Source organism: Psittacula echo (genome assembly GCF_963264785.1).
Source record: "Psittacula echo genome assembly, chromosome: 1".
NCBI classification, from domain to species: domain Eukaryota; kingdom Metazoa; phylum Chordata; class Aves; order Psittaciformes; family Psittacidae; genus Psittacula; species Psittacula echo.
In genome coordinates this window covers 101,936,974-101,950,586 of record NC_137735.1, presented here as the reverse complement: position 1 = coordinate 101,950,586, position 13,613 = coordinate 101,936,974, and the positions used below count along the sequence as shown (strand labels likewise).

Below are 13,613 nucleotides of genomic sequence, written 5' to 3'. Positions count from 1 at the left end.
ACAAGAAATAACTTTCTGTTGGCGGTGTTTAACATTCCAATGGCCACACTCCTTGTCCAGAACATTTTAAAAACAATAAAGTGGTTTTGGAATTATGGAGAAAAAGGAGCTACAAATTGCAAAGGATTTGGGAGCTACTGGAAGTTATGCTAATAACCAGAAGTTTCAATCCCCTTGGCTTTCTAAGGACAGCTTGAAAAGTAGATACAGGAATAAGCTACAGAGTGACCAAGCTACTGAGTGATCATGGATTTTTTCTCACCCCGACACCTTGTATAACAAGGAGGTACGGAATTTTTTTCTCTAAAGGATGGGAATAAAGATGATATAGGTAAAGCTCACAAAAATCTCAACATTTCTGGGTGCAGGTCAGAAAATGTTTTTACAGAGTTCTGCATAGGTCCGGCTATCAGGCCTTCCCAAAGTCTTTATCATAGAATCAAAGAATGGTTTGGGTCAGAGAAGAACTTAAAAGACCACTTAGTTCCAACCCCCTGCCATGGGCAGGGACATCTTCCACTAGACCTGGTTGCTCAAAGCCCCGTTCAACCTGGCCTTGAACACTGCCAGAGATGGGGCAGCCACAGCTTCTCTGGGCAACCTGTGCCAGTGCTTCATCACCCTCACAGTAAAGAACTTCCTAATATCTAGCCTAAATATACCCTTTTTCAGTTTAAAGCCATTCCCCCTTGTCCTATCACTACTTGCTCTTACAAAAAGTCCCTTACCAGCTTTTTCGCAGGCCCTCTTTAGGTACTGGCAGGAATTATTTATATTATATATATGTATATTTATATTATATATTTTAGAATTTTATTTTGAAAAGCACCTGGATACACTTTCCAGAAGTTAAAATACTACTAAACATGAAGTCTGATGTCCTACCTATGTTTAAACATGTAGAAATGTCAGTTAATAGATGCAGTAAATTAACATAAATTATGTTCAAACATGAATAGACATTTGAAAAAAAAAAAAAGGCTCAAAGAGAAATGAGATCCATGGAAATTCATGAGCTAATGATAAGAGACTTTCGTCTTGCAAATTAGAATATCTAATACAAACATACAGTATGACTATTAAAGAATAAAATATGAACTTTAGCAATACCTGACTTTTCTACGTGATGTAATAATCTCTGTGGACAATAACAAATCTACACTTCAGCCTTTTAAAGGAAGTTGGAACAACAGCTCTGGAGTTCACAAAAAGAATTTTAGCAGAAAATACAGTTTCAAATAACAGAGCCTACAGCACTGTACAGATCTGCACTATGATACTAGCTTTGTTAGTAAGCAGGACTTGAATGGCATTTCCACTCTGAAGACCTTAATTTCTTTAACACCAACCCTAGCAAGATATCTAATGGGAAGAAGGACATACTGGCCTCTGAGTTCTACCTATAGTCAATCTGGGATGAACAGGATTTCCTAACCTTAATATGAACCTCTACCAGGCAACAAAGCACACCAACTCTTCCTACCTCCAAAACAGCACTGAGCGACATCTTAATGTCAGGTGTTATTCCACAAGCTTTGGCTGAGAAAGATTGCAGGCAAATTCCCACTCCGAATTCTCATGTCTCTCACTTCCTCCACCCTAACCCTCAAAACACCACAACCACCTTGCCCAACTAGCAGAAAGATCATAGAACTAGAGCTCTGTCCTGAGCCGAGCCTTCATCATTAGTCTTATAGCTAAGCAAGACTGCAGTGATATTAACCCTATTTATAATCTTAGTCCTACCCAACTGAAATACATACCGATCCTGTCCACCTCCAGAATAGCACTGGGCGCTAGCTCTGAGCTTTGCATGACACTAATGCAATTTTCACTCTCAAGACTCACATTTCCCTGTCTGTTATGTATATCCTAGTCTTTTTTTACTAATTAAATGAATTGGGTTTTTTACCCATGAGAGACAGATACAACCATCTAAACTGTTTGACAGAATCAAGACTTTAACAATTTAATTAGAAACTGCATGTTTCCTATTTGAAGTGGAAATATAAGTCTGTCATTTGGGAATCTGTAAAATTTTAAAGGAAAGGATAAGGTAGGAGTTAACAGTAAATGTGCAGCTGTAATTAAATTTTAAAATAAAACAATCTTGTTAAGGGGCAAGAGTGAAAGCACATGAAAAAACAAGTGTTAAAAGAGAAGGAACTTCTTGCTCTGCTGTGTGTAAAGTAATTGAACAACAGTTTTGTTTGAGAAATTCCTCTTTGTCTTCAAAAAGTCTTCCTTAAACTCTCTAGGCCTCTGTTCCAGCCTTCTCTGAACTTGCTGCCTGAGTTTCTGATTCTAATACACAAAAAGGAAACATGCAAATAACACAATTCAAATCACCCAAAATCTTCATCTAGGCCTCTGTAATAATAAGTAGACTGGCTCAGCTGCCAGTTCAAGCTTTCAACAGCTCAGCTGCTGTTCAAGCTTTCATCTCATTTATTCATTGCAATGTGCCCTCTGGCTGCATTGAAGTGTAGGGGGATTGCTCTTGCCTCAGGGCAGTTTGCATGTACAAAGAACAGTGCTGCCTTATATCAGGCTCCTTTAGGGCTCTGAATTTGAAAGAAGCCCTTCACTCAAAGCCCAGTGCTGTGAACTGGGTATGGGCCCTGCACTTGCACCAGAATGGAAGGTCAAAAGAGCCTGGCTTGCTTTGCCTATGTGTCCAGGATGCATGAATTCATACACTGTCCTTGGGAAATGACGGCGCTGCACAGGACAGGCTCTGATAAGGAGTTTCTCTTCTTGTACTGTGTTTAGAATGGAAAAGTGAGTTTCCAAATCCAGATAGTCTCCACTGGCTCCATCTGAAGCATAATCACATCAACAGTTGAAATTATATGTAATGCATAGGCCTGGCCTGAAATTGATTTTATACACATCATCTGCAGCTTCTCATCAATAATCCACAGTTATTATCACAAACAAGTGAAAAGTTTCATTATCCTACACAAATCAAGCTTTGAACATACCTATATTCACACAAGGTCTGTTTGGTGCTTAAAAGGAAGAATCAGTACCATTTTGCAGATGAAGAAACTAAGGCTAATAGGAAAAGTAACTTGCCTGAGGCAACACAGGTCAAAAGAACAGAAAAGTGACTAAAAGGTAGGAATTCCAGGTCTTCACTCAGACCACTAGCAAGTTGAACCCTTTTATGCAGTCCAAATCCTGTTGCCTGTAGCTGCTGCTTTAAAAGCAGAGAGGAAAATTGACAAGATATAAGTCAGGGTGGTTCTAACATAAAAGCCACAGAAATCTTTAGGTGCTAAATAAGCAACTAGTTACAAATGCACCTCAAATGCACAACTGTTTCTTCCAGAAATTTGAGGAGATTGGTTATAATGTGCACAAGAAATGTACTTTTCAAAAGCAAACATGTGAAGACCAATTATCCTTTTGTGTAATTTCACTGATTACAACCTTTGAACATAGCAGGAAAACTGCTGTGGTTTTTTTTTTGTTTGGGTTTCTTCTGTTTGTTTGATTGGTTTCCTTTTGTTTTGTTTTTTAATTTGACAGCTTTGCTTAGTGCCTGAAGGACATAAGGTTTCTGGTTTTACCTTGTAAAGTAACTTGTTGCCTGGAGGTCTGAGTCTTGAGGACGGAGGTTATCATACACATACTTCAGATCCTGAATGCTGTTTAGCTCGGGCAGTCCTGCATGCAGCATCTTAAAGGAAAGAAATATCATTAGCCACTGGTCTACTGAAAAGAAATTTAAATGAAATGAGGCTAACTCATTTCAGAAATAAAAATTTTACACCAAAAGGTCTTCTTGTAAAACACAAAGTTTTGCAGTCTTGAAAAGTGTTTCTGTTGCAAACCAATGCCTTCAATACTAAGGTGAATATATTGCATTATAAACCTTCACACTGAGGTACCAGTATTGAGGCATGGGTTAAAATCACCAATCCATTTTAGCTATTTATTTTCTCTTTGGATTTCATAATCTCAATGTGTGCATTGCTAAGCTTCCTTCATAGCCTTCTAATGGTGATAAAGGGAAGGCAACCAAATTCAGCAACCTGAACAACAGTAACCACATTTCTGTTATGCTCACAGTGTTACCAAACTCCTAATCCAATTTAGTGCACCATCACCTCTTCATTTGTAACTGCTGATTCCACCATCACTGCTCTGGACTTCTCCTGCATATGGATCATAGATTCACTCCCTTTATAGTCAGTGGAGGAGAAAAGATCTTTGAGATGTTGATTCTTAGCATGAGCCTTAATGTGGGCACTGAGAACTGCCCTCTGGAAAGGGTATCATTCTCCATCAATGACGCTCTTCTAGTTAGTTGGTCAAGTTAGGTTTGAAAGACAAATAATGCAAATATTTCCCTTGCAAAGTAGGGAACTAGTACAACACAAGTAGGGTAGACAACTGAGTGCATCCAATTGCCCATACAGCTCTTTCCAGGCATTTTAAAATGTCAGCAACAAAAATAATTTTTACTTACTTCAAAACCTACTGATTTTTCTCAAAAATCAGAGTAAGATGAGACCGATGCTTTGCGTGTAATGGAGAAAAAATCACTCCACATTCCTCAGAAGGAAATTTATCTGAATTTGCAGTCACTGCTGTGCATCCTTCATTGATATGTATGTCTAGCTCAGACAGAAAGACCCACCAAGTTTTGCAAGTAACAGCAAAGAAAGAAGAAAGCACTGCTTTTATTTTAAGGTTTGGTTGAGAGATAAATAGACTGAGGGGAAAAGAGATGCTGGGGGGGGGGGGGGACATATTTTATTTATGCCTTCAAACCTTCTCATTATTTTTAAGTCAAGTTTCCATATTTTGTATATTTTCTTCCTGGCATTAAGAGAAAAAACCTGCTTCATATAATTCGAAATCTATGTCACCATTGGACAGATTGCTGTCCCACAGACGTCTGGCTAGGAACGTGCAGAGAGGCAGAAAGCTAAATGAAGTGAATTTAAGAGAGGTGAGAGCAAGGATAATAGCATTCAGCACTTAAGAATGCCATTTATCTAAATGCCCTCAACCCATTTATAAAAGATAACAGCTCCTGTCCCTTTAAAAAAAAAAAAAAAAAAAAAAAAAGAGCTGTTGCACAGGCAAATTAAGCTTCTTGCCTTGCATTAGGAAAGGGAACAATACCAGATATGAACATGATCTAAATGATCTGTAGTGAAACTGAAAACCAAGGTATGGTATGGGTTTTAGGTTCTCTGCATTGTAGAAGGTAGAAAACTATTTGCTGAAGCAAAAAACAAGGAGTCTTTGGCTGAGCAATACTTACACAGTGCTTTGCTGTCTGCAAGGGGGTCCTAGAGGCTTATTATACTGCTTCATCCCTTTTATTCCATATAGCATATGGTTCATGTTTCCAGTCCCCTGATGGAGGAGGTTTCTGAACACTGGCTAGTGATACTAGATGCTAATTAGAGAAGACATGGAACAACTGTTCTGAAAACAACTACAGGTCTCCTAAGGCAACTCAAATGTCACTAGATGCCTAAGTTTAAGTGCTTGCATTGCTCCCCTCATTTGGTCACACACGTCTTGACCTATCACACTTGGTTATCCCAGACTTTCTGACTCACTGAGTGAAGCTGCCTATACCCTTCTTGGGCCTGGATTCAGAGATGGTGTGTGACACCCAGCCCATCATCCCATGAAAAATTAATAGCAGTGGCACGTACTTCCCATGTGTTAGACATCCAAAATGTCTGTTTCCGGATCCTCTTTTCCCAAATGGCATTTCTGAATTTAGAAGGGTGAAAAGACTTGTATGTCTTTTCACAGGGGACACAGGATTCCCGACTCTTAGATGTGCTCTGTCTAGGTACAGTATCCTGTTCTACACTAGTAGGTGAACCTATTTCTTGTCACAACAGAGGCAAGTGGATCAACTACTTGCTGTCTAGTGTCACCTGTAAGCCCCTTTGAGTAGTTTTCTACCTGTAACAATAATGGATTCTGCATTTCTTTAAATTAGTTAAAATGTGTTTGTGTCCTCCAATCACCCTCTTCATAACAGTTCACATCAAATCTTTAAAGAGAGCAAAACTGATGAACTACAGGGGTTTATATGTAGCTGAACTCTGCCAGCAGATTCTTGGGTCTCCCACAGATGTTTCTGCTTTCAAATGTGATGAAAACTTCATGGATTATTTCTTATTCCCAGCTGCAAATGTCAGTACAGCTCTAGAAACATGCTGCTCACCACCAAGAAAAAGCATTAACTCCCAAACTGGGCCAAAACCCCCAAACTGTTCATAATCATGGTTTGCTAGAAGGCAGCAACAGTTACCAACCATCCAGGGCACAGTTTACTACTCATTTTTGGAAATAGCCTTATTGCTTAGATTTTTTAATCATGCTTTATAAACAGCATCTCAGAAAACAGAATGTGGGAGGGAGAAGGAAGATGTAGACAGTAAGAGGAAACCTTAGGCTGTCATTGTTACAAATAAGCAGTGGTTAGTTTATCTTGCCCCTTCATGATGATATCTGATATTCTGCATGGAAATAAATTTAAAGTGCAATTTCTTCACACTCTATTTACTTTTCTACAAATGAGCCATGGAACTAAAACATTTTGATACTTACACTTTCTGATCGACACCCCATTTCAAGTGCAGAACCAGACTCACCCTTCCAAACTCTGGCAAAACTAAGGTAAACCTCTCTTGTTTGTTTAATTTCCCTTGATACAAAGTGCTCATCGATGGGGTGTGAGTACACTGCCAGTTATTTTTCAATTATGAAATGCAATACAATTGACCGAACTGAAGCCTATTGACAAATACTAAAACCCTATCTGTATGAGTTTTAGCTCAGCACTATTACCTCTCCTTAAAGATCAGCAGAAACAGAGGAAGATGTAGCATGTCCTGAATATAGACAAACCTGAGTTATAGTCAGGCAGTGATAGCTAGTTATTTCAGTGCTCCTGCTGGGAACATTTTCCTAACAATCTCCCTCTATTATCCCAGTGTAATCTAACATCATTATCTGTGCTGCTTGCAAAAAAGAGACTGCACTGGGGACAAGAAGGTGGGCAGAAGATGTAGCTATATTTGCAGCTTGCAGTTCTAGGCAGCCTTTTCAGAAATGCAGGGATTACTGCTGTAGATGAGAAAGTAGGGGTGCTCCTGAGTATTCCAGAGGCTATTTAACTTTGACAGTACCTCATACAACTGCACTCTGCACTGCTTTCAGTGCAAAACTATGCTTTATGATGGGAATGCAGTTTTGCTGCATCTTTTATGATTACTTAGAAGCAGGCTTAAGAGATCTGGGGCAATCTTTCCTGCTTCATACTGGGAAATCACTCACTATGTCACTGTATGAGAATCCATGGACAAGACAGAAAAAAGAAGATGAGTAAATTCTCCCCATTGCAGAAGCTGGAAATGAAAAACTAGTCTTTACAGAGCAACTTCTTGGCTGTACCCCAGCCTCAGCAAGGATTCTGTTTTTAAGGTTGTGTTGACTTTTCCATGCACAGGCTATTCACCTAGGCTTCACATGGGGCCCTGGACATAAGTTTTGGATTAGTATCTTAGTCAAGCAATTTAGCAAATATTAGCTAATTTAATATTCTCATTCTATCCATGAACAAACAAATTAACAGAGGCATAGAGCAGTTATGGAATCTGCCACAGCATGTGAATTGGTAGGAATACTCAAGAGATAAAAACTCCTAGAGATCTGAAAATCCTATACAAAAGGATTTTTAAACCTTTGTCAATACAGGCAGTGATCTTTCTTTCCTGTGTTTGCCATCCTAAGAAGGGACCATGGAAATGTACAGCAAAACCATTCTAATGGCGTCATTGTTAGCTGCAATGCTGCTAGGTACTGTTGTATCACCCACTCTGCAAAATATTTAGTTTACTTTGTCTTGCTGTAACCATGAGCAGGACTGGTAAATGGTTTCTTGAAGACCTAGAAAAAGAGCTGAGTGAAATTCCTGCATGTGAAACTTTTACCCAGCTTCTTTTGCAGTTTTCTACTGCTTTGTAAGAAGTGGGCATTAATAAACAGAAAAAAAACTCCCAAGCAGCTTAGCTTTTCTTTTCTCAGAAATTAGTACTGAAATTGGATAGTTTCTTTGCATAAGAAGTACCAGCACTAACACTTCCAGCAGTGCAACTGATACCTCTTTAAATCACAGTGTTACTGGAGGCAGCAGAGAAGTGGTAAAAGGGAAGAAGACACGAGAGGAAATTGATCTTTGGTTTCATCCTCAAACTTCTTACCATCTCCAACAGGTTCAAGAGTAACTGGCTGTGTTTCCTGACTATATTATAAGCTCGACAACAAAGCTCCACAAACTCTTGAAAACGCTGTGGGTTTTTTCCACCTTCTGTGATGAAATACTCCATCTCTGATGTGAAGATAAAGGGAGCTCGGTCCCTGGAAAAGAGAACAATTACATGAGAAATTTCACCAAAAATAGCTAATCATTCAAGACAGTTAATGTTTGTAGCTCATTCTTTGCATTACTTTTTCCAGTATTACCTTCCTCATTATTTCATCTCTCCCTTCCTCTGTGTGGACAGCTCTATTGCTGTGCCTAGTGTCACTGACTAATTGAGGCAGAGACAGGTTTCACAGCAAGAGCTTCCTAGTGAGAAATACAACAACTGAACAAGTTTGGAGCTTACATGTTTTCTTCTGGCTCTTCTTTGCTTTTCTTTTTAAACTCTCATTGTGCTAATTTCTCGACTTCAGCCTGAAAGTAAATCTAGAAACAAGTTCTCAAAGAGGATGTGATATAAATATCAACTCCCTACTAGGCAAGAAGTGAATTTAAGAAAAAACCCTACAACTCCACAGTCCAGACAGAAAAAAATGCAACATATGATGCTATCATTATACGCACTGAAGGGATATTTGTGACCCAAGTTTTAACAGAACAAACTTAAAATACATTGTCTATTTTTTTGTGCAGTTACTGTATTCATTCTACAGTAAATGAGGTGCAGAATCTGACAGAATGTCTTGCCTCTTTTTCTTATCACTAGTATGGTTTGTGGTTATGGCATGCTATTGCAGAAGAAAACTGATTAGCCAGGCTTCTGCTAACAATCCTATCATTTGATAGCTTCAGAAAGGCCTGATATACTGCATCCTCACAGACAAAACTACTGCAGTGATTTACTCATCACAACCGTGTATACAGAGGCATGTAAACAGATTAGAGGGCTATATTCCAAGGAAATATACAGTGCATGTTAACCCTTAATTCTAGATGAACTTAAATAAACTAAATATTCTTAGGAAGCCTGAATATAGAAACAAACTTGAAGATCTCTCTTCCTTGCTAACACCTCAAACATGGGCTGAGTCTGAACCTACTCTGCTTACTGATTCATTCAGAAATGAGACAGAGAAATTTTCCTAGTAGTTTTCCTCATTTTCCCATAAAAACACCTGCCCTGTAATATAGAAAGAAAGTCAAGTTGCTGTGAGATTCAAGGCTGCAGCTGGAAGTCTTAGTTACAAGAAATGTTCAGGTGGCCTTCACATTCTTATGTTTGAAAAATCTTCCTGATTCACACTGAAACTAACTTTGAAACCAATGAGCCAATGAGGAAAGGTGTGCTGCTGGACCTTATACTAAGAAACAAGGAAGGAATGGTTGCTGATTTGAAAGCTGGGGGTAGCTTGGGACACAGTGACCATGAGATCACGGAGTTCAGTATCGTTCAAGGAGGAAGCAGGGCAATAAGATTGCAACCATGGACTTCATGATAAATAACTTTGGACTCTTCAGGGACCTTTTTGGAAGAATCCCATGGGAATCAGCCCTAGAAGAAGACCCTGGAAACTACAGGCCAGTCAGTCTCATCTCAATCCTTGGAAAGGTGATGGAATGGCTCACCTTGGAGGCCATCTCCAAGTACACAGAAGACAAGAAAGATCTCAGAAGTAGTCAGCATGGATTCACCAAAGGGAAATCATGCTTAACCAAACTGACTGTTGTCTACAATGGGACAACTAGCTGGATAAACGAGCGGAGAGTGGTGGATGCTGTTTACCTGGATGTCAGCAAGGCTTTTGACACTGTCATAAAATCAGAATGGTTTGGGATGGAAAGGACCTTAAGATCATTTAGTTTCCAACCCCTCTGCCATGGGCAGGGACACCTCACACCAGACCATGTCGCCCAAGTCTCTGTCCAACCTGGAGTTGAACACTGCCAGGGATGGAGCATTCACCACTTCTTTGGGCAACCTGTTCCAGTGCCTTGCAACCCTCACAGTAAAGAACTTCCTTAGATCTCACATGAATTTACCCTGTTAAGTCTGAACCCGTTACCCCTTGTCCTATCACTACAGTCCCTAATGAAGAGTCCCTCTCCAGCATCCTTATAGGCCCCCTTCAGATACCGGAAGGCTGCTATGAAGTCTCCACGTAGCCTTCTCTTCTCCAGGCTGAACAGCCCCAACTTTTCTAGCTTGTCTTTGTATGGGAAGTGCCCCAGCCCCCTGATCATCTTGTCTCTTATGGCAGGAAGTGCATGCTGAACGAGTGTCCCCCAGGGATCCATACTGGGTCCAATATTGTTCAACTTGCTCATCAGTGACTTGGATGAAGGGACAGAATGCCTCCTCAGCAAGTGGCTGATACCCCAGAGTGCTGTGCTGTCATTCAGAAGGATGTAGACAGGAATAATACCACATTTCAGCACAGGCTGAGGGCTGACTTGCTAGAAAGGAGTTCTGCAGAGCAGGACCTGAGGGTCCTGGTGGACAACAAGTTATATTATATGATTTCAGATAGGTAGAACTAGGAATGATGAAGCTATAGTAGTTCCACAATAGTAGTTCTTTCCTTCTATGTTTTTCTGTGTGAGTTCATAGTGTGACAGTTATGTTATAGTATGTTACATAGTAATTGTGTAGTTTTATGCTGTAGCTCTAAGAGAATTAAAAACTTGTGTCTATTACTGATTTCAGAGAGCAAGATTTCTCTAGAATCTTCTTTCATTCATTCATTTGTTAGTTTATCTTTTGTTTAGCAGTGGTATTTAAAATAGACATTCAGTATTAAATAAATTAATACAATTAGGGTCATAGAAGTCAATTTGTTGAAGAAAATAAGAAAGAGAGACAGAAAATCAGCAATGTTAACATTTTCACTAAGCAGTGGACAGAAGTCCAAACTAAATCCTGATTTGAAAGCATTTTATCATCTTGAGAATATACAAACCCAAAATCTGTTTCTCATCTACCTTATGCTTTGGGGCTAAAATATTCCAAGTCAACACTATTGTTGTAAAGGTTCCATATGAGGCATTTTGTTCAAAATTCATATTTGGTTTCTGATGTCCAACTGCATCAAGAGACAATTACACTATAAAAACACAGCCCTTTCTGCTAGTCCAAGTCTCCTGCATTAAGCCACTTGAGCTGAAAACAGATACTGGAATCAGAAATTTCTTTATGGGAAGAAATATGGTGTTAACATTGTTGGTTTGGGCTGCAGGCCAATTTCCACATAATGCAATGACTGCAGTGCTAGTCAGTTCTCTTACTATTGTTGCTAAAGGATCCATTTGAATGTATAACTGATATTTATATTACTTGCAGATTAATTTTATTTGCAAGATAATTTTTAGCAGTTTTACAAGTTTCTTAGATTTCTAAGGTGGTAGACCTGTCCTCCCTTATTAACCTGTAAAATACGATGTAGAAGTTTGCTTTCCCTAGTTTTGCTCAAGGTCTTGTGATATCAGAGCCCCTCCTGAAAAGGTAATCCCTGCAACCAGTCATATGCAGAAGCTCCATTCCTGCACATGTCTAAGCCAGCTGCTAATGAGGTGAACACTTTGCAATTGAAATTAAAAATGCATACAAAACCAATGTAGTATAGGAGACAACATCCACTAGAAGGAACAACACAGTAATTTCTCATGATAATATTAAAAAGCAGAGTTTCAGAGGGAGGAGATGCTTACTCACTGAAAAGTACATAAAGGATTCTGAAAACCCAAGTGACAGGGCTGAATGTCTGCATATAGACGTCAAATGTTCCTTGCTACTTTCACAAACTCCTTCAGAATATAAAAACATAGAAGGGAATAATACAAAAACATAAAAGAAGATAGTTTAAAAATTACTCCAGCAAAATTACAAACAGCCAAGTCAAGCCACTGTCCATGCTGAATGGGAAAATTTGCATCAGCAAACAGAGGATGTTTTAGCCTGCATAAGAAAAAAAGCAATGCATGCCCCGGTGATGCATGAGGATTCTAATTTATCACACACACACATGGAAATGAACCATACCCTGGTGCACAGCCTGCATTTCTATATTTAAACTAGTACATCTCTAACTGATAGTCTTCTGCAGAATATAGCTAAGATCATATTATATGATGGCATTTATTCAGAAGATATGCAATGTGTCCAAAGGCCTGATGATAACTGTGAAAGACATCATTCACTTGAACGTACATCTATTAAATAGCTTGCTCACATGAAGTTATCTAAAAGATATAAACATGAAATTAAAACATACCTTCAAGATCACAGCTAAGCCTTATAGTACTTTATAACCATAGGTTGTTCAAAGACCAATTTGTATTGGTATTACAGCCAATGGGATAAAGAGCCCCTTGGCCTAAAATCTGCATCTATTACAGCTTTCTGCCTCCATCAAATTAATGAAATGACTGGTATTAATTTAAGAAAAAAAAACAAACTAGTTTGATGAAGTATTTTCAAGTAAAAGCCTTCTAGTGTATCTCTGTAGAAGAGCCACCTTTTTTTTTTTTATGGTGTGCTAAAGAAATGCAGAATTCTTGACTGACATCTACCGTATGGTGGTAAAGTTCGGTACCATAATTTCTAGGAAAACAAAAAAAAATTCATTGAGAGAACTGGTGTGGCTCGAGATAGATCAAAAATGCACATTCAATAACCTTCCCAAAATCATTAAAGCTACTTTATCACAGCTCACTCACTCTTTTTGGGTTTTTTCCCTTTCCTTTTTTTTTTTCCCCTCACTAAAGCCCTAGATGAGATTAATGAGCCCTTTGTTTTTATAACAGAAATCAGTCAAAAAGGCAGTATCCCTGTTTATGGCAGAGTCTGATTGCAGTCCTGGACCTTAAAGACTTATACTTTACGATGGCTGTGACAAAAGACTTTACTCAAGTGATTCAGTGAAAAGCAAGGCTAGTTTTATGGTGGTTTTATGTTTTCTTATTGTGTACTGCTCTAGAGGTTTAAGATTTTCATGGGAATGTGCTTTGCAGTTCCTCTGGAGATTAAGGATGTTTGGATGATATGTCATGAGAGGGAGGAAATAAAGGAAACCTCAGCAACTAAAAAGATCATCATGCAAAAACAAACTTAGTCTAGGGTAATGGGAATGTTTACTGAGGCTTCACTATAGACTAGAAATATGGTGCATTCCTAGAAGACCAATAAGATCATCAGGATTTGTTATGAAACACTAGATGTAAACTGATTAACAAAGCTTGTAAGGTCAGCAATGGTTTTAGTTCTTCCTACTATGAATCTCACAGCACAAAGCATTTGAGAATGATACACTGACTTCCTTTTATATTAAGTAAGAAAAGCGTATGAGATGATGAACAACAAATGACC

At 38.8% G+C, this 13,613-nt stretch overlaps 1 protein-coding gene across 1 annotated transcript in view; it reads right to left on the bottom strand.

The window, feature by feature from the left end:
* The window catches only part of PIK3C2G (phosphatidylinositol-4-phosphate 3-kinase catalytic subunit type 2 gamma), a gene marked incomplete at both ends in the record, with an annotated part of 207,943 nt that overhangs the window by 52,366 nt on the left and 141,964 nt on the right, over window positions 1-13,613 (bottom strand). Inside the window, 2 exons of the mRNA XM_080619939.1 lie at window positions 3,576-3,685; window positions 8,250-8,406. Of these exons, the coding sequence (XP_080476065.1) occupies window positions 3,576-3,685; window positions 8,250-8,406 (267 nt within the window). The remainder of the gene's footprint in view (window positions 1-3,575; window positions 3,686-8,249; window positions 8,407-13,613) is intronic.